We start from the raw sequence: 21947 nt of genomic DNA, 5'->3' as shown, positions 1-21947 counted from the left end.
ACTTCTTTCCAATTCCGCAGACGGAACATTCCAGTCCGCATCCGGCAGGTTGAAATCTCCCAACAGCAGAACCTCCTCTTTCCTTCCAAACTTTTGGATATCCACAATCAGATCCTTATCAATTTGCTGCGATTGAGTCGGAGGTCTGTAGACTACACCCACGTAGATAGAAGTTCCATCTTCTCTTTTCAGAGCAATCCATATCGCTTCTTCCTCTCCCCAGGTCCCTTGCATTTCGGTCGCTTGGATATTGATCTTTACATAGAGAGCTACTCCTCCACCTTTATGACCATCTCTGTCCTTCCTAAAAAGATTATATCCTGGTATGTTTGCATCCCATCCATGTGATTCACTGAACCATGTCTCTGTGATAGCAACAATATCTAGATCTGCCTCTAACATCAGGGCTTGCAGATCATGAACTTTGTTGCTTATACTGTGAGCATTTGTGGACATCGCTTTCCAGCTATTTTTCAGCGATAATCTCCTTTTTCGTATGGATTTTTGTGTCGTTTCACTTTCCGTTGCAATACTAAGAAATAAGCTGCTGATATTGCTTATGTTGCAGCCTTTACTACTATCACATCTTTTCTTTTACCGGGGATAGTCTCTATAATTGTCCTTCGTACATACACTACCCCCACCTCCTGCCTAGAAAAATATTGTCTAAATTTCTCTGCAAGGTTTCTTTTTCCTGCTGTAGTAATATGTAACCCATCAGTGCAATATAGCTTTTTGTCCTTCAATGTATTTCCCCATCCTCCTATGTACCTGAAACCTTCTTGATGACACCAGGCTCTGACCCATCTATTAAAGTCCTCTGTGTTTTTCACTCTTTGCTCTCCCTTTCCATATGCAGGCAGTATTTCAGAAAAAACTAAAGTCTTTACAAAAGGTTTCACGCCCTCACCAAGTTCCCGAAAAGCTTTCTGTGCTGCAAGTGTGGAGATTCTTTATCTTACTTTACATTTTCCTCCTTACCCTACATAGTCCATCCTTGCATACGTAAATCCTCTTCAAAATGAATTTATCTGTATGCTGCCAAAATGTTCTTTCCTTTGCAGTTGCAGGAAGAACATTTGAGACTCCTGCTCCTAAAATGTGTGAATAAAATCTAAATAGAAAGAGGTCTGTGCTGAGGAAGTGGCCCAGCTAGATTTTTAAAATCATTAAATTTAAACTACTAACTTTCTGATCTGACTGTTGGCTTCGGTCCAATGGTCAAAAGGCATCCTTGCTACCTGTTATTCCTTGCACCACTAGCAGGTCTGTATAGTGCCTGGCATTTGCACTGTGGCTTGGGAAACTGGTGGTGGAGAGCTGAGAGGTGAGTGATGCTTGATATCGGGGGAGGTGGCTGAGACATCTGGTGTGCTGGTGATTGTGATCTGGCTGTAAGGGGGAGGAGGTGGCCTGCAGAGGTTTCAGCTGGAAATGGGGTGAGAGGGGCAGTTAAGGTGGAGATGATTCCAGCTCTTCAGCTGCTTCCAGCAGTGGCAGTGGTATGCTTTCCTCCCTGGACAGTGCTGAGTCAAGGCTTGTGTGCTGATCGAGAGCCAGCTGAGAGGAGTGTGATGCTTCATGTTGGGGTAGGAGGCCTATGAAGATATCAGTGGTTCCTTCTTGCCTGATTTTGCTTTGACTTTGTGTGGCTTGACATCAGGGGACCTACCATGGCCTGTCTGGTATTCCAGCTCTCTTCGACATCATGAATTCAGCCATTGGGACCCTCCTGCCTCTTCTACCTCACCTTTGTCTCAGCCATTGTGTCCTGCCATTGCCTTGCATAGGACTGAGCCTTATTTTAAAATTTATAATTTGCTTAAAAATTTACTTTAGTTACTGTTTCAATGGCCTGTTGGCCTGTCCCTGAGCCAGAGGATCAGGAACTGGAGTTGGCCGGTCAAATGTTGGAGAGGCTGTGGAGGGATAGCCCATGAATGTTGTGTGCTGCACCCCTGTGGTCAGTGGATCAGCTGTGACTGCCTCTTCCTTTCTATCTACAATCTTCGGCCATTTGCTCTTGCCCACGGTTGGGATCTAGAGAACATCTTCGGCCTGTGATAGACTATCATTGAGGGTTCTTAGCCACTATATACTGCTGTTGCCTTACACTAATTAGAACCCAATTGGACTTCTATTCTATCTTGCTTGGACTGCTTTGGGTCTTTGAGATTTCTGATTTACTTTAATGTTATTCTTTTATTTTTTATTATTTGAATTGTTATATCTTTACTATTTAATAATTGTTTTCTCAGGTACTTTAGCTAGATTGTGAGCCTTTGGGACAGTTAGGGAAGTCCAAGTACCTAGTTTTATTTTATTGTAACCCGTTCTGGACTCCTGGAGAGGACGGGCTATAAAAGTGAATAAATAAATAAATAAATTTGAGCTTGAACTTGAGCTTTATGGAGGGAAGTATAATATTGCAAGTTAAGGAGGAGCCTTGTCCTTTTCTTCCTGGAGCTGGTCCAGCATGAATTATGTAGAAAAGCCTCAAATGGGAAATCCAATGGTCAAAAGGCACACTGGAGAATCTATGAACTATGGAATGATAGGAAGTAGAATTAGCATGAACAGCATTCAAAACACCTTCCACAACTCATGACATGTTTCAGTATTTCATATGTTTCTGTAGAGGTCTTACCTAATTTAAAACAGAACTTCATGTTGTAGTGCTGCTCATTTAGGTTGAATCTGATGAAAAATAGTCAATCATGAAAACACAGTTACAAAAATTGTCATAGCATGGAGACAAAAACAGAAATCAATAAATAGGAAAAATGAGGTTACTCGTGAGGTTTCAGACTTCTCAATATCATCTAGCCTGTCTCAAAAGATTTTCCTGTTGGCTTGCAATCCAATATGTCCTGGAACATTTTGAACAGACCTTGTACAATCCCTTTTGAGAAGGGAACGGGGACTTGTATACCACCTTTTTGTGGCTTTGGAATTTCAAAACTAACCACATGGGTATATTATGTGAATTGCTAATGTCACAAAGAGCAGCACTGGTAAGTGCTAGGGAGCCCAAGCAAGATGACAGAGTAACTTCATAGTTCCCATAATCAGCTAAAATCAATTCATATTCAACCTCACTCCACTCAATTAAATCAATATTTATACCCGTGGAATGATGTCTCAATTTCTGGTGGAATGATGTCTGGTTAGACAAAATTGAAGTTGCTTTTCGGCTAAATTCAGGGGTAAAATGCCCAAACAAGACCCTCCATTTCCTGTCATGAATGATGGCAGAAAAGTTCAGATTGACAACATGGCTGAAGTAACTGAAGATCTACAGTAAATAACATCTATGCTTTCATAGAGTACTGGAGACATTAAAGAAAATAAAACAACTTATGCATCTAATGACAACTTTCAGCAGTCAATTCAAAGTTCAAAGTACTTGAAAGTAAACATCAAACTTTAGTTGGCATTGCTTCACAGCATAATTAAGACCAGGAAGTCTTGCAGCATTTAGCGTAGGCTTTGGAAGATCTCAGTAACAGAAGCCAACATAACAACTTAAGTATTATTGGCTTACCAGTGCTGACCAAAGCATCAGATCTCATCAAGGTTTTTGAAAACTGGATCCCCAAAGTTTTTAATATGACTTTTGAGAAACCATTTGAGATTAAACAGGCCCATTGAGTGTCAGCTTCTATATCTATTTATCTGCAAAGACCATGTGCTGTTGTTATGAATATTCTATGCTTTCCACAAGTGGCGGCCATTCTGGTGAATATGAGAACACCGATGAAAACAAAACACAAAAAACTGTGTATATAGATGTTCTGGAGATAATTTATTATACACTGACATATAAAAACATGAAAATTCAATTAAAAAAGTAAAATGATAAAAAATACAGTACAATGTACAGTACAATGATAAAAATACAGTTTTTTTTGCTACTTCAGCTTATCTGCGGTGTTCTTTGCTCACATGTTTAAAGACAATAGACTGTTTTCAGTCCAATTCTTTATATGTGAGCTTGCAAACCATTGGACCCCTGAGGAAGGCATGTTTGCTGAAACATAGACCTTGTAGGGTCTGGTTGGATTTTTATCGCTGTATTTTTTATCATTGTACTTTTTAAATTGAATTTTCATGTTTTTAATATGTCAGTGTATAATAAATTATCTCCAGAACATCTATATCCACAGTTTTTTGTTTTTATTTTCATCGGTGGATTGTTTTCATTGTGGATCATTGGGTCTCCCCATTTTTCTTTGTTGAATATGAGAACACAGCACAAAATTCTGTGGCAAATTAATTCTACCTATATATACCAATTATACCAAGGAAACAGCTAAAAAAACAATGATAATTTTCTTGTCTTGAGACAATGATTGGAGGCACTGAAGGCATGCTATGAGCTACTAATACCTGCTTGCATGAACATTACCTGCTAAAATTGAACAAAGACGTACACGGATCCTGATTTGCTTCTTAAATTTGTGGAAGAACTAGAAAGTTAGGTTTACATGACATCCTTACTGTTTTGGAATGTGTCCCCATTTGGATGTTTACAGCTATAGTGAAGGTCTTTGATAACTTGGGGTATAAGTACTGTTTCATTTTGTATTACAGTTCTAAATCCATGCAATGGAGTTGCTGGTTAATGTTATTGTATCTCAGTTTGCTTGTCTGTGTTTGCTGGTTTGTGGGAAGCCTGATCTGACTCCCCATGGGTTTTCTCACTCTTAAATCTGGCATTCATAGAAAGGTTTATTCTGGCAAGGGGCAGTGGGGGTGAGGGTATGAGTGTGGGGAAAGGTTTGGGTTTTGCTTTTTTGTATGTATGTGTGAGGTTGGTGTGTGAATAGGCATATCATGACTGGATATTTCAATCTGTTCTGGAATGCTTTAGAACACAGGTATCAAAGTCGATCCTCGAGGGCTGCAATCCAGTTGGGTTTTCAGGATTTCCCTAATGAATATGCATGAGATCTATTAGCATACAATGAAAGCAGTGCATTCAAATAGATCTCATGTATATTCATTTGGGAAATCCTGAAAACCTGACTGGATTGCAGCCCTCGAAGACTGACTTTGACACCCCTGCTTCAAAAGGTCAATATTTGCTCAGTTCTGATAGAACGGTACTCAATTACAAAAAAATCTAACATTCTAATTTAATTCATTGCTCACTGAGAGGGTGGGGTTGCTTTTTTATAAAGCTAAAGCTTTTTATTATGAAGGGGAAAACAGGCTGGGTCATATCCAAGATTAAGATCCAAGCAATTAAGAATAGCGATCAGGTGTTAGTATCACCTAAGGATATAATCCAGCAATTTCAAGATTTTTATACTACCCTCTATACCTCTAGAGCAGGGGTGTCAAAGTCCCTCCTCGAGGGCCGGAATCCAGTCGGGTTTTCTGGATTTCCCCAATGAATATGCATTGAAAGCAGTGCATGCAAATAGATCTCATGCAGATTCATTGGGGAAATCCTGAAAACCCGACTGGATTCTGGCCCTCGAGGACCGACTTTGACACCTGTGCTCTAGAGTATTGCCTTCTAGTGAGGCTATTTTGACCTTTCTCCTACTTTTATGTAGAGTCAGCATGATGCACTTAATGGTCATCCCCTGCATTCAGAAATTGTAGTGGCTATCAAACATTTAAAACCTAGGAAGGCTCCCGGAAATGATGGCTTCTCTGGAGACTTTTATAAAGCCTTTCCTGATATCCTAGCACCTAAATTGGCCACCTTGTACCAGACCTTTTTAGATGACAGCTATAGTGCAGGTTCTTTTACAGAAGCCACAATTATTGTGGTTCAAAATACATGGAGGGATCCCCAAGAATTACAGGCCCATATCCTTAATAAATTATAATTGTAAAATCGATTCCAAAGTCCTAGCGGAGAGATTGGCTGCTGTTATTCCCACTTTTGATTAGTAAGACCATAAGATTTTCTCTGATAGATTAGACTAGTGGTCCATCTTGCCCAGCAGTCCACTCATGCAGCAGCCCTTAGGACAAAGAGCAGGGCCCTATTTAAGTCTAACCTTACCTGTTTATGTTATGTTTCAGCAGGAACTTATCCAACCTTTTCTTGAATCCCTGAAGGGTGCTTTCCCCTATAACAGCCTCTGGAAAAGTGTTAGAGATTTCTACCATTGTCTGGGTGAAGTACAACTTCCTTATGTTTGTACAGAATCTATTCCTTTTTAACTTTAGTGAGTGTCCTCTGGTTCTCTTCACCTCAGAGAGGGTGAACAATCTCTTTCTCTAAGTCAATTCCCTTCAATATCTTGAATGTTTCGATCATATCCCCTCTCAGTCTCCTCTTTACAAGGGAGAAGAGGCCCAGTTTCTCTAGCCTCTCATTGTGTGACAACTCCTCCATAAGAACATAAGAATTGCTCTGTGGCCTCTGGTCAAAGAACAGTGCCCTAACTGAGACTAGCCCTACCAGCGCATGTTCTTGTTCAGCAGGAACTTGTCTAAATTTGTCTTGAATCCCTGGAGGGTGTTTTCCCCTATGACAGATTTCGGAAGAATGTTCGTTTTCTACCACTCTCTGGGTAAAGAAGAACTTCCTTACATTTGTACGGAATTTATCCCCTTTCAATGTTAGAGAGTGCCCTCTCATTCTCCCTACCTTGGAGAGGGTGAACAACCTGTCCTTATCTACTAAGTCTATCCCCTTCAGTACCTTGAATGTTTCAATCATGTACCCTCTCAATCTCCTCTGTTTGAGGGAGAAGAGGCCCAGTTTCTCTAATCTTTCACTTTACAGCAGCTCCTCCAACCCCTTAATCATGTTGGTTGCTCTTCTCTTGACCCTTTTGAGTAGTACGTGTCCTTCTTCATATACGGCAACCAGTGCTGGATGCAGTATTCCAGGTGAGGGCCGGTACAGCGGCATGATAACCTTCTCTGATCTGTTCGTGATCCCTTTCTTTATCATTCCTAGCATTCTGTTTACCCTTTTTTCCACAACCGTACATTCCACAAACGACTTGTCGATCAGAACTCCTAAGTCCCTTTCCTGGATGGTCTCTCCAAGTACCGCCCTGGACATCCTATATTCATCCATGAGATTTTTGTTACTGGCAAGCATCGCTTATCCACATTGAATCTCATCTGCCATGTCGATATTCATTTCTCGAGCATGATTATGTCACGTTGCAGATTTTCACAATACCCCTGCGTCTTCACTACTCTGAATAACTTCATATCGTCCACAAATTTAATCACTTCACTCATCGTACCTACGTCCAGATCATTTATAAAAATGTTGAAGAGCATGGGTCCAAGCACCAAGCCCTGCGGCACCCCAATGGTAACGCTTTTCCAGTCCGAGTATTGTCCAATTACCTGTTACCTATGCTCCAGCCAGTTTTAAATCCACATGAGTATTTCACCCTTGATTCCATGGCTCACAATTTTCTGAAGTAGTTGTTCATGTGGAACCTTGTCAAACACTTTCTGAAAGTCCAGATATACAATGTCGACTGTGTCGCCCTTGTCTATCTGCCTGTTTACTCCCTCGAAGAAGTGCAGCAAGTTTGTCAAACAGGATCTGCCTTTGCTGAAACCATGCTGACTGGTCCTCATCAGACCATGTCCATCAAAGTGATCAATGATGTGGTCCTTTATCAGCGCCTCTACCATCTTTCCCGGTACCGAGGTCAGATTCACCAGTCTGTAGTTTCCCGGGTCTCCCCTCAAACCTTTTTTGAAGATTGGTATAACATTTGCCACCTTCCAGTCCTCCGGAATCTTTCCCAATTTGGTTGACAGATTGGGTATTAGTTGAAGCAGTCCAGCTATGGTCCCTTTCAGTTCCTTGATGACCCTCGGATGGATGCCTTCCGGTCCTGGGGATTTATTGCTTTTAAGCCTATCAATCTGCCTGCATACCTCTTCTAGACTGACCGTTAACCCTGTCAGTTTCCCGTTTTCACTTCCAGCATATAGCCTGATGGGTTCCAGTATGCTGTGTATGTCCTCTTCGGTAAAAACAGATGCAAAAAATGTGTTCAGACTGTCGGCGATTGCTTTGTCCTTCTTTAGCATTCCCTTTATTCCTTGGTCATCCAACGGTCCCATCGCTTCCTTCACAGGTTGTTTCCCTTTAATATATTGAAAGAACGGCTTGAAGTTTTTACCTACTTGGCTATTTTTTCCTCATAATCTCTTTTGGCCCCTTTTGTCACCTTATGTCACCTGCATTGATGTTGTTTGTGCTTGTTCCAGTTTTTGTCCATTTTTATCTTTTCCATTCCTTAAACAAGGCTTTTTTAAATCTCTGATCGCTTCCTTTACCTCTACAGTGAGCCACGCATTTCTTTTTTCTCTTTGATCCCTTGATGATACGCGGTATATATAAATTTTGCGCCTCTATGACCATATCCTGTAAAAGAGACCAGTCCCTTAACCATTTTTGTTGCTGTTCTCTGGACCATTTCGAGTAGTACTATGTCCTTTTTATGTACGGTGATCCATGTTGGATGCAGTATTCCAAGTGGGGGCATACCATGGCCCAGTACAATGACATAATAAGCTTTTCAGATCTGTTTGTAATCCCCTTCTTTATCATTCCTAGCATTTTGTTTGCCCTTTTCGCAGCCACCAGTACAAGTACTCCAAAGGCTCTTTCTTGGGAGCTCTCTCTGAGTATATCACTAGACATCCTGTATTCATGCATATGATTTTTGTTACTGACATGCATCACCTTGCAGTTATCCATGTTGAACCTCATTTGCCATTTTGTGGCCCATTCTTCACCATGACTCTCATCCCTTTGTAGTTCCCTTTTTGGAAGTTCAATGCCATAGCAGTTATTCTGGATCAATTTTTTGTTCCTGTGTCTAGGTTGAAGTGGATCATGTTGTGATCACTGTTTCCCAGCGTCTCTTCTACTTCTATACTTTGTGCTGGTCCTCGTAGTCCATTTAGAATTAAGTCCAGTATTGCATGTCCTCTTGTATTTTCCATAACAAGTTGTTCCAAGAAGCAATCACCTACAGCATCCAGGAACTTTGTCTCCTACTGGAGCTGGAGTTGCCTAGGTTCCAATCTATCCCTGGATAATTGAAGTCACCCTTGATAACTGTGTTGCCTCCTTTGCATTCATGTTTAATCTCATCCGTCAACTGTCCATCAGCCTCTTCAGACTACCCTGGAGGTTGGTAGTAGATGCTGATCTTCATATCCATTCCATTTGTTCCTGGTATTTTGGCCCATAAAGACTTTACCTTATTGTTTGTTTCCAGCATGTTCTCTCTGGTAGACTCACTTCCCTCTTTTATGTATACGGAAATACCCCCACCTATTTGTCCTACTCTGTCTCTGTGATATAGCTTGTATCCTGGTAGCACAGTGTCCCAGATGTTGTCCTCATTCCACCATGTTTCTGTGATACTGATGATGTCTAGGTTATCTTTTTGTTCCATAGCTTCTAATTCCCCCATTTTATTCCTTAGGCTCCTTGCGTTTGTGTACATACATTCAAGTGTGCCGTCTGTTACTTTCTTGCACTTCCTTCCTCCTTCTGTCTCCCTCACTTCCATCCCTTTCGATCTGTCAGGCGTTTAGCCATTCAATTACAACTACAATGATTTACTACAAGTCAAGCTTTCATATAAGTTAAGTGCGAATTTTTGATACATTTTAAAGTTATTTATTTCACTCAGCACTTTATAAGAGCTTGTTGCACATTTGTAGTTTTTGCACATAAAAATACCGGCTCAATGAAAGATACCATTTACCTGTATATGCGGTTTCCAAACACAGAAGTGTTTTGAACGACACAGGTCTCTGAGAGCGGTATAACAGAATAGCAAGAATTCTCATTTGCATTAGTCCTCTATTCTGCTTGTTTGCCAGGATTTCTATCTTGCCTATGATCCAGTGAGTCTTTTCTGCAATCTTCTTGCATGGTATCCTCTGGTAACCATTTCCAAAATCATTGACTCTTGGTCGACTGTCAGCTTTCCCCTTCTTAATTTAAAAACTTCTCAATTTCTCATTTGATGTTGTTTGCAAGTAGCCTAATTCCATCTCCACTGAGGTGAAGGCCATCCCTGTATAGCTTGCTCTTCCCCCAGAATGTTATCCAGTTGTGCATGAAGTGGAATCCTTCTTCCTCACACCAGCACCTCATCCATGTGTTGACTGCTTGCAGTTCTGTCTGCCTCTTCCCGTCAGCCCTGGGTACCGGCAAGATCTCCAAGAAAGCTACATTTGGTGTTCTGGTCTTCAGCTTCCTTTCTAGCATCCAGAACTGGTCTTTCAGTGTTTCCCTTCTGTAGTTCCTGTTGCTCACGTCGTTTGTCCCAATGTGGATCACCACTGCCATAACTTATTCCACACTGTCAATGATCCTGTCAATGTGGCTCACTATAGCCTTCACCTTGGCTTCTAGTAGGCAAGTCACCAGTTGATCCCTTATTCCTCCCTATATGGCTGTCAACTTGTCAGATGATCGACTTACTATCTTCTGTGTCTTCTCTTGTCTCTCTAGCCACAGGTCCTTTTCCTCGGAATACATCCATCTGTCTAGCTGCCGTTCTGTGTCCTCAGTGCACTTCCATCTTTCCTCATCCCGGCATTGGCTTGCACTGGATTCCTCTGCTGTTTCCAAGTCCAGCTATCTATTCCTTTCTTGTGATTGTCCTCCAGGTGGTCCTCACTCACAGTAGGTGTATCTTGACAGTTTCTCTGTTGGTGATTTTCCATGGCGTCTCTGTATGCCTCCTCGATGAACTTCTCTAACTGAGATTTTCCTCAATGTTCCTCTCTTTCATGAAGTTTTCTGTCTCTCTGATCTCCTCCTCAACTGCTTGAACTGCTTCCAGTTCTAGTACTCTGCCCTCCAGTACTCTGACTTGCTTCTTCAGGCCCTCCAGTTCCTCACTTTGCGTGCATACATAAGACTGCCTCCCAGAGGGGAGGTAGTCATACATAAGACAAACGGTGCAGACAATTGGATAGCACAACATCCTACTTCTATCTTCTGCTTCTATTGCTGTCTGCTTGCCAGTCTGTAGTCTGAAATGGCTTTTCCTTGTTTCCCAGGTCCTCTATGCTTCTTGATATGCTTTCTCCTGCTGCGTGTGAGTTATGTCTATGTGTTGTCTGAAGTGGCTTTTCCTTGTGTAGGAATCTGTGTGGTGTCCTTGGTGTTGTTACTGTGCAGTCCCTCCCCTAATTATATACCTGCTACCCCTGTTTCTTTTGTGTATGTCATCTTTGTCTGCTGGGTTTGCCCTCTGCAACTGCTGTGTTTATTTATCTGCTGTTTGTGTCTGTTCTGTTACCCTTGTGGTACTTGCCTGTGTAGGTGTCCTTCCCTGGTGTTTCTTCAATGTAGTGACTTGTCTATTTGTAAAGCCCTTCGCAAAGGTGCTCTTGCTAAGGCGAGTGCCTTTGATGATCGCCTTCGACACATGCTGAATGGCTAAGTGTCATTGGCCCCTCCCCTTTTAAGGGGGGATCCGGATATGTGGTGGATGATGTCAGATGCGTGGGTAGAACTACCTCTCGCCATATCCCCTCACTTTCTGCTGCTTCCTCCTGACTCCTCTTCTCTCCACCCAACTCTCTTCTCACCTGCCTCCTTCTTCCTGCTCAACTCTCTCCTGACTGACTGCCCCACTTTCTAGGCACTTCTCAATGTGGTTTTATCCAAAGCCATATGTTCTCGGATAATACTATAATCCCTTGATTTAATGGACTGCTTGGGTGGAGGTATGTCCATTAATCACAATTGTATGGAAAATCTGAATATCCCTCCCTTGGCAAATAACTCCCTCCCTCTAGGGGTGGTGGTTTGAGTGGGTGGTAGTAGTTATGCCAAAAAAAGCATTCATTTCCTCTGGGTTGTGGCTGCTCAGCCTCCAAAAATTGTACTGGTATTACTCGAAGAGCATCAAAGAGTGTCGCTGAAGAGGGTGATGTATTGCAAACTAGGAGTTGTAGTCACCAGGGCGTGGTCCATTAAATCCAAAATCCAGATAAACAAGGTCCGGATAATCAAGGGTTTACTGTATATGTGTCTTATTCCTTGTACAACAATTGGTGCAAAAAAATCCTCTGTTTGTGTCATGACACTGGATGAAGAAAAAAACATTGGATTTAGTAGAATGGAAATTTATTTTTGAAACATTATCTCAGTTTGACTTGGGAAATAATTTTATATCCATGGTTGATATACTGTATTACTGATTTCTTGCAAAGTTATTGTTGAAGGTCACTATTCCTCTGCCTTTCCATTGACTAGAGAGATGAGACAAAGGTGCACACTCTCCCTTTACTTTATGATTTGGTGTTAAAATAGTTACTACTTACAATTCAAAATACTGCAGCTGTTTAAGGAATCTCTATAGGAAATACTTCTGTAAAATTAACTGCTTTTGCTGATGATATCTTGCTATTTTTGCAGGATCCTTTTACTTCCATTGCAGAGGTTCTCCATCTCCTATGTCATTATGGCTCTCTCAGGGTATTCTACCAATTGGGACAAAATGGAGATCATGCCCTTTAATTTGCTCTGTACTAGAGGCATGGTTGATATTTTTGCACTCTGATGGTGTTTTCAAGAACTTAAATATTTAGGTATCCATTTTATGGTGAACCCTCATTTGAAACTTTTATCACTCTCATATTCTTTCAATCTTATTTTTCAATCATCAGAGCTTCAGTACCATAACATCATAAGAACAAAAGAGTTTCAATACTGGGAGAGACTGGAGGTCCACCAAGCCTAGCATCCTGTTTCCAGCAATGTCAAACCAAGTCACAAATATTTAGAGAGATCCCTAAAGAGTAAAATAGATTTTATGCTGCTAATCCTAGGAATAACCAGTGGAATTCCCCAAGTCCATCTTAATAATGGCTAATGGACTTATAGTTTAGGAAATTATTCAAACTTTTTTTAAAAACCCTGCTAAGATAACTGCTTTTACCTCATTCTCTGGCAACAAATTCCAGAGTTTAATTATTTATTTTTATTTATTAAAAAATTTCTATATCGTTTACAACTTAATGGTTTACATAAATTACATACATAGTTTTAAACAAGCCTTAACTATCATGGCTGCAAAGTAATACCATAACTTTGCATAATAACAATCATGAACAGGCGGTAGCAGCTAGCACATGTGGCAATTTAGCGTGCACTATTCTGCGCAGCTTTGTGAAAGGAGCCCTAAATCTCCTAAAGGGGAGCATGTAATACCAGGTATATACCCTTTATAAAATGACCCCCAATTTTATAAATGAGAGCCTGACAGGAGCCTAGACACAAACACACTCCTGAAAAGTATGTGTTATTAAATCCTATGTGATATAAACTGTTCTCTCAGAGTGACGAAAAAGAATTATATATGAATTATTTTATATTTTCCTGACAGGTCAGTTATATCTCACAGAATCTTTATATGAGTGACCCTGTTCAGTATCCTTATTTTTACCGGACTGTCCCCAATGAGTTGCATCTCTGTGCTGGGATAGGTAAGTTACTGAAGTATTTTGGCTGGAAATGGGTCAGTATCTTTTCAACCGATGATGAAAGCAGTATGAGAGCTATCCAGACCTTGAAAGAAGGGATTGAACGGAATGGTGGCTGCATCGCATTACATCAAACCTTTGCTCACCAGAGAAAATTAACAAAGTTGGAATTACAGAAAATTCATAGGGCAATTAACCAATCATCTTCTGTGAACATTTATTACTTTAATAAAAACAATGCATTTTCACTAATTTATATACTGGATCTTCAAAGAAATGTGAAAAGTGGCCATGTTATCATCACCATAGCTGAGGTAGAAATAATGATAATAAATCAAAAACACTTTGAAATAAGCAACAAGTTTTTTATATTCAAACCATATAAGAAAGTTATGCCAAATTTTTTAAAATTTATCCGTGAAATGAAACCTGTATGGCTGGCAAGTGACAAAAGGGCTAAACATTGGTGGATTGACCTGTGTCGCAGCAGTTGTCCAAAGACGATCAGAAGAGACTGCATCCCTAGAGTTGAGACTCATGCCTTATCTCGCTGTTTCAGCACATACTTTGGGAACAGCTACAGTGTGTACAATGCCATGTATGCATTGGCATATGCACTGCATAACATGATCTTGTCTGGCGCAGGAAATGGCACCATATGGACTAGAGAAAATAGGGAAGTTTTGTACTCTTTGCCATGGAAGGTAATGTTATTATTTGTTACAGGAATTCTTTATTGAAAAGAAAAAGAGTGGTACACTTTGGCACAGAGTGAGAGGGGAGCTTTCACAGGAGTAGTGAGGGTAATCTTTCATCCATAACCACCCTCGTCCATCCATGATTTTGATACATACACTCAATAATCATGATCAACAAACCACAAATATCAGGAAAAGTTCATAATAATTTAAATTACTTATGTGGAGCTAAGGATATTCAGTGCTTAAATAAATTTAAACCCCACCTTGGGGTAGGGGCTTGATCTGGAATGTACATACGAAGGCAACATGACCTGAGAGCCATTGCACACTTGAGAAAATCATGGAATGTATCCCCCTCAAACAAGCAAATCGGTACTAATTGGCATTAATTAAAATCTTACATGAATTGCCATTTTTGAAAGCTGTATTGCTAGACAGTGGCGTACCTAGGGTATGTGGCACCCGGGGCCCATCATTTTTTGACACCCCCCCCCATGTAAAAAAATATTTTTTGTAATGACCATGAAACGGAATAAATGGTCAGAATAGAAACAGGCAGTGAAAATTTTTTTTTATTGAACCTCATATATTACATTACATTACAAGCAGCACTGTTACAAACATATTCTGAAGGTCAATGCTAAGGTTAACAAAGTTTCCTTCCTTGGACCAGAAGGAGATACTGACAAACCACTGGAAGAGATCCCAAAACAACTACCCAGGAACAACACCCAAAGACCCACTCAGTGTGTGAACCAGTTGAGTGGAGTGGACTAATTAGGGGGTGGAAATGGGCCCGAAGTTTGCTCAGCAGAATTTCCCAGACCACCTCTTCCTCTCAACACATTGACACGCTGCCACCACCACCACCATTAGGAACATCTCACCGGGTAGGCCAGCAATGCTTATAAACTTTATAAAACACATTATTATATTTTCTTATAAAGCACATATTTTAACTGAACTCTCTGACATCCTCAGCCTTGCCATTCACAAAAATAGAAGGAAGAAAACTTCCCATTTCCTGCTGTCTCATGTCCCCGGCCTTTACAATATTTTTCTTCTGCAGACCCTTCAAAAGTCTGACCAAATCCTAGTTTCACTTGCATTATAAAGTACTGAGGATGCCATCTCTCCCCAATCCCAGGTCCTAAAATCTAAGACAGTAACCATTATTCCAAACATAACATAACATAAATTATGTCTGAATTATGACATCAGAAGTACATATGGAGTAGTTGCAGGTGATGCTTGGGACAGTTCTGATTGTGTTAGTTCGGTTTTATGTGTTTTTTGAATAGAAGGGTTTTTATTTATTTTTTGAAGGTTTTGTAGTCTGTGGTCAAGGTCAATAGGTTGTAGAGTTGGGGTCGAGTGTTGCAGCTCGAATGACTAGGAGGTTGTTGAACAGTTTTTTTTCTTTTGACGTTTTTGGTTGGAGGGTGTGTGAATGATACGTGAGTTCTCCTATGTCTGGTTGAGGTGGATTGAATTATTTAGCTGAAGAAATTAGTTACCCCCCATTCCACACACATTAATTCTCTTCCATTTTGGTTCCCATTATAAAAAAACACTGATAAGTTCCCAGAAAAAAAATACATTAAAATAAGAAGTGAAAACAAAGGCCCCTACAGATGAGAACATAACATAAGAATAGCCTAACTGGGTCAGACCAATGGTCCATCATGCCCAGTAGCCCATTCTCATGGTAGCCAATCCAGGTCACTAATATCTGGTCAAAATCCAAAGAATAGCAACATTCCATGCTACCGATCCAGGGCAAGCAGACACTTCCCCCTTGTCTTAATAACAGACTATGGACTTTTCCTCCAGGAATTTGTTCAAATCTTTCTTAAAACCAGCTACACTATCTGCTTTTACCATAACTTCTGGCCACTTCATTTTTAAGTTTAGATCTTTCCTTCCAAACAGAGACCTTGTTAGATGTCAAATACAGCACAAGGTAACTTCACACGGACTTAGCTGTGCAGGAAATGTTTTTTTATTTCGATCACTACATAGCCTAATGCCACACAAGCAGCTCTGTTACAAACATATTCTGAAGGTCAATGCTAAGGTAAACAAAGTTTCCTTCCTTCAACCACAAGGAGATACTGACAAACTACTGGAAGAGATCCCTAAACAACTACCCAGGCACAACACCCAAAGACCCACTCAGTGTGTGAACCAGTTGAGTGGAGTGGACTAACTGGGGGGTGGAAATGGGCCTGGAGTTTGCTCAGCAGAATTTCCCAGACCACTTCTTCCTCTCAACACATTGACACGCTGCCTCCACCACTAGGAACACCTCACCGGGTAGGCCAGCAATGCTTATAAATTTTATAAAACACATTATTATATTTTCTTATAAAGCACATATTTTAACTGAACTCTGACATCCTCAGCCTTTCCTTTCACAAAAATAGAAGGAAGAAAAGTTCCCATTTCCTGCTGTCTCATGTCCCCGGCCTATACTATATTTTTCTTCTGCAGACCCTTCAAAAGTCTGACCAAATCCTCGTTTCACTTGCATTATAAAGTACTGAGGATGCCATCTCTCCCCAATCCCAGGTTCTAAAGTCTACGACAGTATCACAAACTAGTGCTGCCAGATTCAGGAAAAAAATTTTCGATATTGAATTGGTTTATCAATTCGATTTTAATGCCCAATTGGGTGTTTTTTTCAAACATCCTGGTGGGTTTATTTTATAGCTTTTTCACCCCCCTTTGGCTTCTCCTAACCACACTGGTGCTGTGATGTAAATAAAATAAAGAAACAAAAAGGACTTTTCCTCTCTCTGTTAAATCCTAGCTCACGTTTGCGGTCTAACACCAGCTCTGTCAGGATACACATTTCAAATCTGACATATTGTAATCACAAAACAGAAAATAAAATTAGTTTTTCTACATTTTGTTGTCTGGTTATTTTTCAAATATTGTTGGTCCAAGGCTCTGGTTGTCTTCTGATAACTTGCTTCTTTCTGCATGCTAACCATCCATCTGCCATCTCTGTCCTGCCCGTTTCCCTTCCCTCCCCCGGATGTCTGGCATCTTTCCTTTTTTTCGTCTCCCTCCACAGATCCACCTTTTCTTAACTACACTTTCATCCAACATCTCTCCCTCCTTCCCCACCACCCCAGGGTCCACCATCTCTCTCTTTCTTTTCCCAACTACCCTCCTAACCAGTATCTCTATTCCCCCCTCCACAACATCCCTTGTGTCCAACTTCTCTCCCTTTCTGTTCCTACCCTCCCTAAAACCCATGGTCCATCATCTCTCTCCCACTCCTCTATTTTCATACCCATTATTTCTTCCCACCCAAAGTCCGGCATATGCACATCTCTTTGAACTTCTCCCCCTTCCCTCCGTGTACTTCTGCACCAGGGCCCCCTCCCCTGAAGACCTGTCCCCCCTTAAAGGTCTGCATCCCACCCCTGAAGGATTCTCCCCCCCTTTAAGACCTGCACCCCCCGAATACCTGTCCCCCCTTGAAGGCCTGCACCCCCTCTCGAAGGCCTGTCCCCCCCTCGAAGGCCTGTCCCCCCCTCGAAGGCCTGCAACCCCCCTTGAAGGCCTGCACCCCCCTTGAAGGCCTGCACCCCCCATTGAAGGCCTGCACCCCATCTTGAAGGCCTGCACCTCCCCTTGAGAGCCTGCACACCCCCTCGAAGGTCTGTCCCCCCCATTGAAGGCCTGTCCCCCCCTTGAAGGCCTGCACCCCCCCTGAAGGCCTGCACCCCCGCTTGAAGGCCTGCACCCCCTTTGAAGGCCTGCACCCCATCTTGAAGGCCTGTCCCCCCCTTGAAGGCCTGCACCTCCCCTTGAAGGCCTGCACCCCCCTCGAAGGTCTGTCCCCCCATTGAAGGCCTGCACCCCCCTCTTGAAGGCCTGTCCCCCCTTGAAGGCTGCACCCCTCTTGAAGGCCTGTCCCCCCCTTGAAGGCCTGCACCCCCCCTTGAAGGCCTGCACCCCTCCTCGAAGGCCTGCACCCCCTCGAAGGCCTGCACCCCCCCTCGAAGGCCTGCACCCCCCTCGAAGGCCTGCACCCCCCTTGAAGGCCTGCACCCCCTCTTGAAGGCCTGCACCTCCCTCTTGAAGGCCTGTCCCCCCTTGAAGGCCTGCACCCCCCTCTAAGGCCTGCACCCCCTCAAAGGCCTGTCCCCCCCTCGAAGGACTGTCCCCCCCTCGAAGGCCTGCACCCCCCTTGAAGGCCTGCACCCCCCCTCGAGGGCCTGTTCCCTCCTTGAAGGCCTACACCCTCCCCCGAAGGTCTGCCTGTCCCCCCCCTTGAAGGCCTGCCTGCCTGTCCCTTCCTTGAAGGCCTGTCCCCCTGAAGGCCTGTCTCCTTCCCCCCCCAAGGCCGGCCTGCCTGCCCGCCTGCCCACCCGCCCCACCCTGAAGGCCTGCACCCCCCCCTCCGCAGGACCACTCACCCTCCCACCACCTCGAAGGACCGCTCATCCGCCCAGTTTGCCTGCACCATTTACCTGAAGCAGCCTGCAGCAATATTGCGATCCCAGCGATCTTTGTGCTGCTTTGGCTCTGTTTCCTCTGCCGAGGTCCCGCCCCTCCTCTGACATCAGAGGAGGGCGGGACCGTGGCGAAGGAAACAGCCGAAGCAGTGCAAAGATCACTGGGATCGCGATCTTGCTGCAGGCTGCTTCAGGTAAATGGAGCGGGGAGGAATACAGATGCGAGACGTCAGGGCTGAACCGGACGCAGAGGGGGTGGAGGAACCGGACCGGGAGCACCCCCTCAGGGCTTGGCACCCGGGGCGGACTGCCCCCCACGCCCCCCCTTGGTACGCCACTGTTGCTAGACATCCAAATTTGTTTTTAAAATTCTACTTGGGCATCTAATTCACAAGAATGACCAAAATTATACCTCAATTTTGGCCACAAAACTTCCAGATTTACACTATTTGGACATGGGAAGGGCTACCATTATAATAGACTGGCCACTCACACATTCCAACAGAGAAGTGAGGCTTCTTAGAAGGAACTACTGTGAACTTCACATAAAGGGTACCACATATACATCTCTCCAGATCCCCATTATAATTTATGGTGATCCCCCTAAACTCTCCTCAAATCAATTATACTACCTGTCTACCAGCCCTTATGGCTACAGGTAACTATATGGAAATAATACCTATATGGAAGTAGTATAGAGCACAGTTCTTCAACCGCCGGTCCGCGGACCGGTATCGGTCCGCAGGAAATTTTTGCCGGTCCGCACAGGACCGGCAAGATTGACTCATTTGAACTTCCTGCCGGTCCGCGCAGGACCGGCAAGATCAGCATCGGAAGCGTGCGCTGGGCCGGAGAGATCTTGGGGAGCCTCCGACAGTGGCTTTCTCCCCTCTCTGCAGCTCTCCTTTACTTCCCAGCGCAGCGATTCACGAAGGCAGCCTCGGGGCTTTTGCTGAGTCGCGGCTGCCTCTGATGATGCAACTTCCTCTTTCCTCAGAGGCGGCGCGACCCAACAAAGGACCCGAGGCTGCCTTCGTGAATCGCTGCGCTGGGAAGTAAGAAGAGCTGCTGGGAGGGGAGAAAGCCACTATTGGAGTCTGGGAAGCTGCTGGGTAAGGGGAAAAGGGGACAGCTGCTACTATAGAGGGAGAAGGAGAGATGCTGCTGGGAGGGGAGGAGGGAAAGGAATCTGGGAAGCTGCTGGGCCAGGAAAAAAAGGGACAGCTGCTACTGGAGAGGGAGAAGGAGAAGGAGAGATGCATCTGGGAGGGGAGGAGGGAAAGGAATCTGGGAAGCTGCTGGGCAAGATAAAAAAAGGGACAGCTGCTACTGGAGAGGGAGAAGAAGGAGAGATGCTTCTGGGAGGGGAGGAGGGAAAGGAATCTGGGAAGCTGCTGGGCAAGGAAAAAAAGGTACAGCTGCTACTGGAGAGGGAGAAGAAGGAGAGATGCTTCTGGGAGGGGAGGAGGGAAAGGAATCTGGGAAGCTGCTGGGCAAGGAAAAAAAGGTACAGCTGCTACTGGAGAGGGAGAAGGAGAGATGCTTCTGGGAGGGGAGGAGGGAAAGGAATCTGGGAAGCTGCTGGGCAAGGAAAAAAAAGGGACAGCTGCTACTGGAGAGGGAGACGGAGAGATGCTGCTGGGAGGGGAGGAAGGGAAGAGAGTTACTGCTGGACAGGAGGAGGAGGGAAGGGAGAATGAAAAAAGGAAGGAAACAGCTGGCAGAGAGATTAGAGGAGGGGAAGGGGAGACAGGCATGAGAAAGTAGAGAGATTGATGATAGGAAGGGGTCAGCAGAAAAATAAGCAGAGGGACAACGATGATAGATCTGGTGTAGGAGAGATAAAAATGAAGAGAGCAGTGAAGCTGGAATGAATCATGTAAATAGGAGAGAGGGGCACAAGCTGGATGGAAAGGGGAGAGGGACATAGAAAGAAGACAGATACCATATGGAAGGGGGAGAGGACAGATAGTGGATGGAAGGGGCAGATGCTGGATTGAAGAGACAGAGAGGGCATACGCTGGAAGGAAGAGAGTGAAAAAAAGATTGAAAGCAGAAACCAGAGACGACAAAAGGTAGAAAAAAATAATTTTATTTCTATTTTGTGATTAGAATATATCAGATTTGAAATATATATCCTGCTACAGCTGGTGTTAGACATAACTGGGGACTGCAAAACCCAGGCAGTGCTTCTTTAGCTTTCAGCTGGCTTAGGGCGCTCTCTGACCAGGGGGCAGTTGCCCTAGTTGCACTCCCCTAAAACTATTCCTGTCATGTGTTACTTCAGTATTCTGTTAGCATGATATTTCTGTGTAGCATTCTGTAATAATTTGGCTTGTTCAGTTTTCTTGATAGTAGAGGGGATATATGTGAAGGGGAGGGGAGACAGGGGTTTTGTTGATCCTTGCTCTGAATTATTTGTATTTATAAAATGACAATTGTACAGAATATTGTTTCTTTTTATACTTTAATAAAATACATTCAATATAAAATCATAACTGAGGCTTGTGTGGATGGGATCAGATGATTTGTGGGGACCGAGCTCGCGGAGATGGGGCGGAAACGGGATTTTTAAATTTTAGTCCTAGTAGTTTGCCGGTCCACAAAATAATTATTTTTTTTCTGCCGGTCCACGGGTGTAAAAAGGTTGAAGAACACTGGTATAGAGGGTTTTGAATGGTTTTGGTGACCTCACATTTTCCACCAAAAATTACTGGTTAAAGTGATTTATGGTCCTGGCTCTTCCTCTCTATGGTTCACTAGTCTACCAACTTGGCTTTCTTAGGCTTTCCCATACAAGGTGCTGCTGTTCTAGACACAGGTGTGTACTAATTTATTTTTATACGTTTGTGTGTTAAGAAGCATTTAGTGATCACTGGTGGAGTGTGGGGGACATTAATTAATGCCTTCAGTGCTCATCTGGTCAATTCAGGTATGTTTTTGGCACTTAGATGATTCTCAAATTGGTCTAGTTGAAAACATTTAATTTTCATCTAGGACACCCTGGAAATAGTTTGATTATAGGTTCAGGATATCCAGGTCTAAGCCCATCTATATCCCACCATAGCATGCCTACCAACATGCCCATTTCTTCTCTGAATGCACTATGACCACTTGGATGTTTTGATTAGTAAGATGTCCAAGTGCCAATTTTGGTGAGTTTTTGGTTGTCTAAGGTTCTTGATTTTGTGCCTGATAGTAACAGTAGATGACTGCAAAAAAGGTCTATCCAGTCTGCCCAACAGTCAAAATCATATTAATTCATGATTAAACCAACAATGAATCTATAATAATAAAATGTTAA

The 21947-nt window shown here is 43.1% G+C and overlaps 1 protein-coding gene across 1 annotated transcript in view; it reads left to right on the top strand.

The window, feature by feature from the left end:
* The first annotated feature begins 3211 nt into the window (after positions 1-3211).
* The window catches only part of LOC117346164 (vomeronasal type-2 receptor 26-like), a 44227-nt gene continuing 25491 nt past the window's right edge, over positions 3212-21947 (top strand). Inside the window, exons 1-2 of the mRNA XM_033915568.1 lie at positions 3212-3283; positions 13374-14174. Coding sequence (XP_033771459.1) covers positions 3212-3283; positions 13374-14174 — 873 coding nt within the window. The remainder of the gene's footprint in view (positions 3284-13373; positions 14175-21947) is intronic.

This window comes from Geotrypetes seraphini, chromosome 12 (genome assembly GCF_902459505.1).
Source record: "Geotrypetes seraphini chromosome 12, aGeoSer1.1, whole genome shotgun sequence".
In the NCBI taxonomy this organism is placed as follows: Eukaryota; Metazoa; Chordata; class Amphibia; order Gymnophiona; family Dermophiidae; genus Geotrypetes; species Geotrypetes seraphini.
Note: the sequence above shows the minus strand (reverse complement) of the source record. Positions and strands in the feature narration are given on the sequence as shown.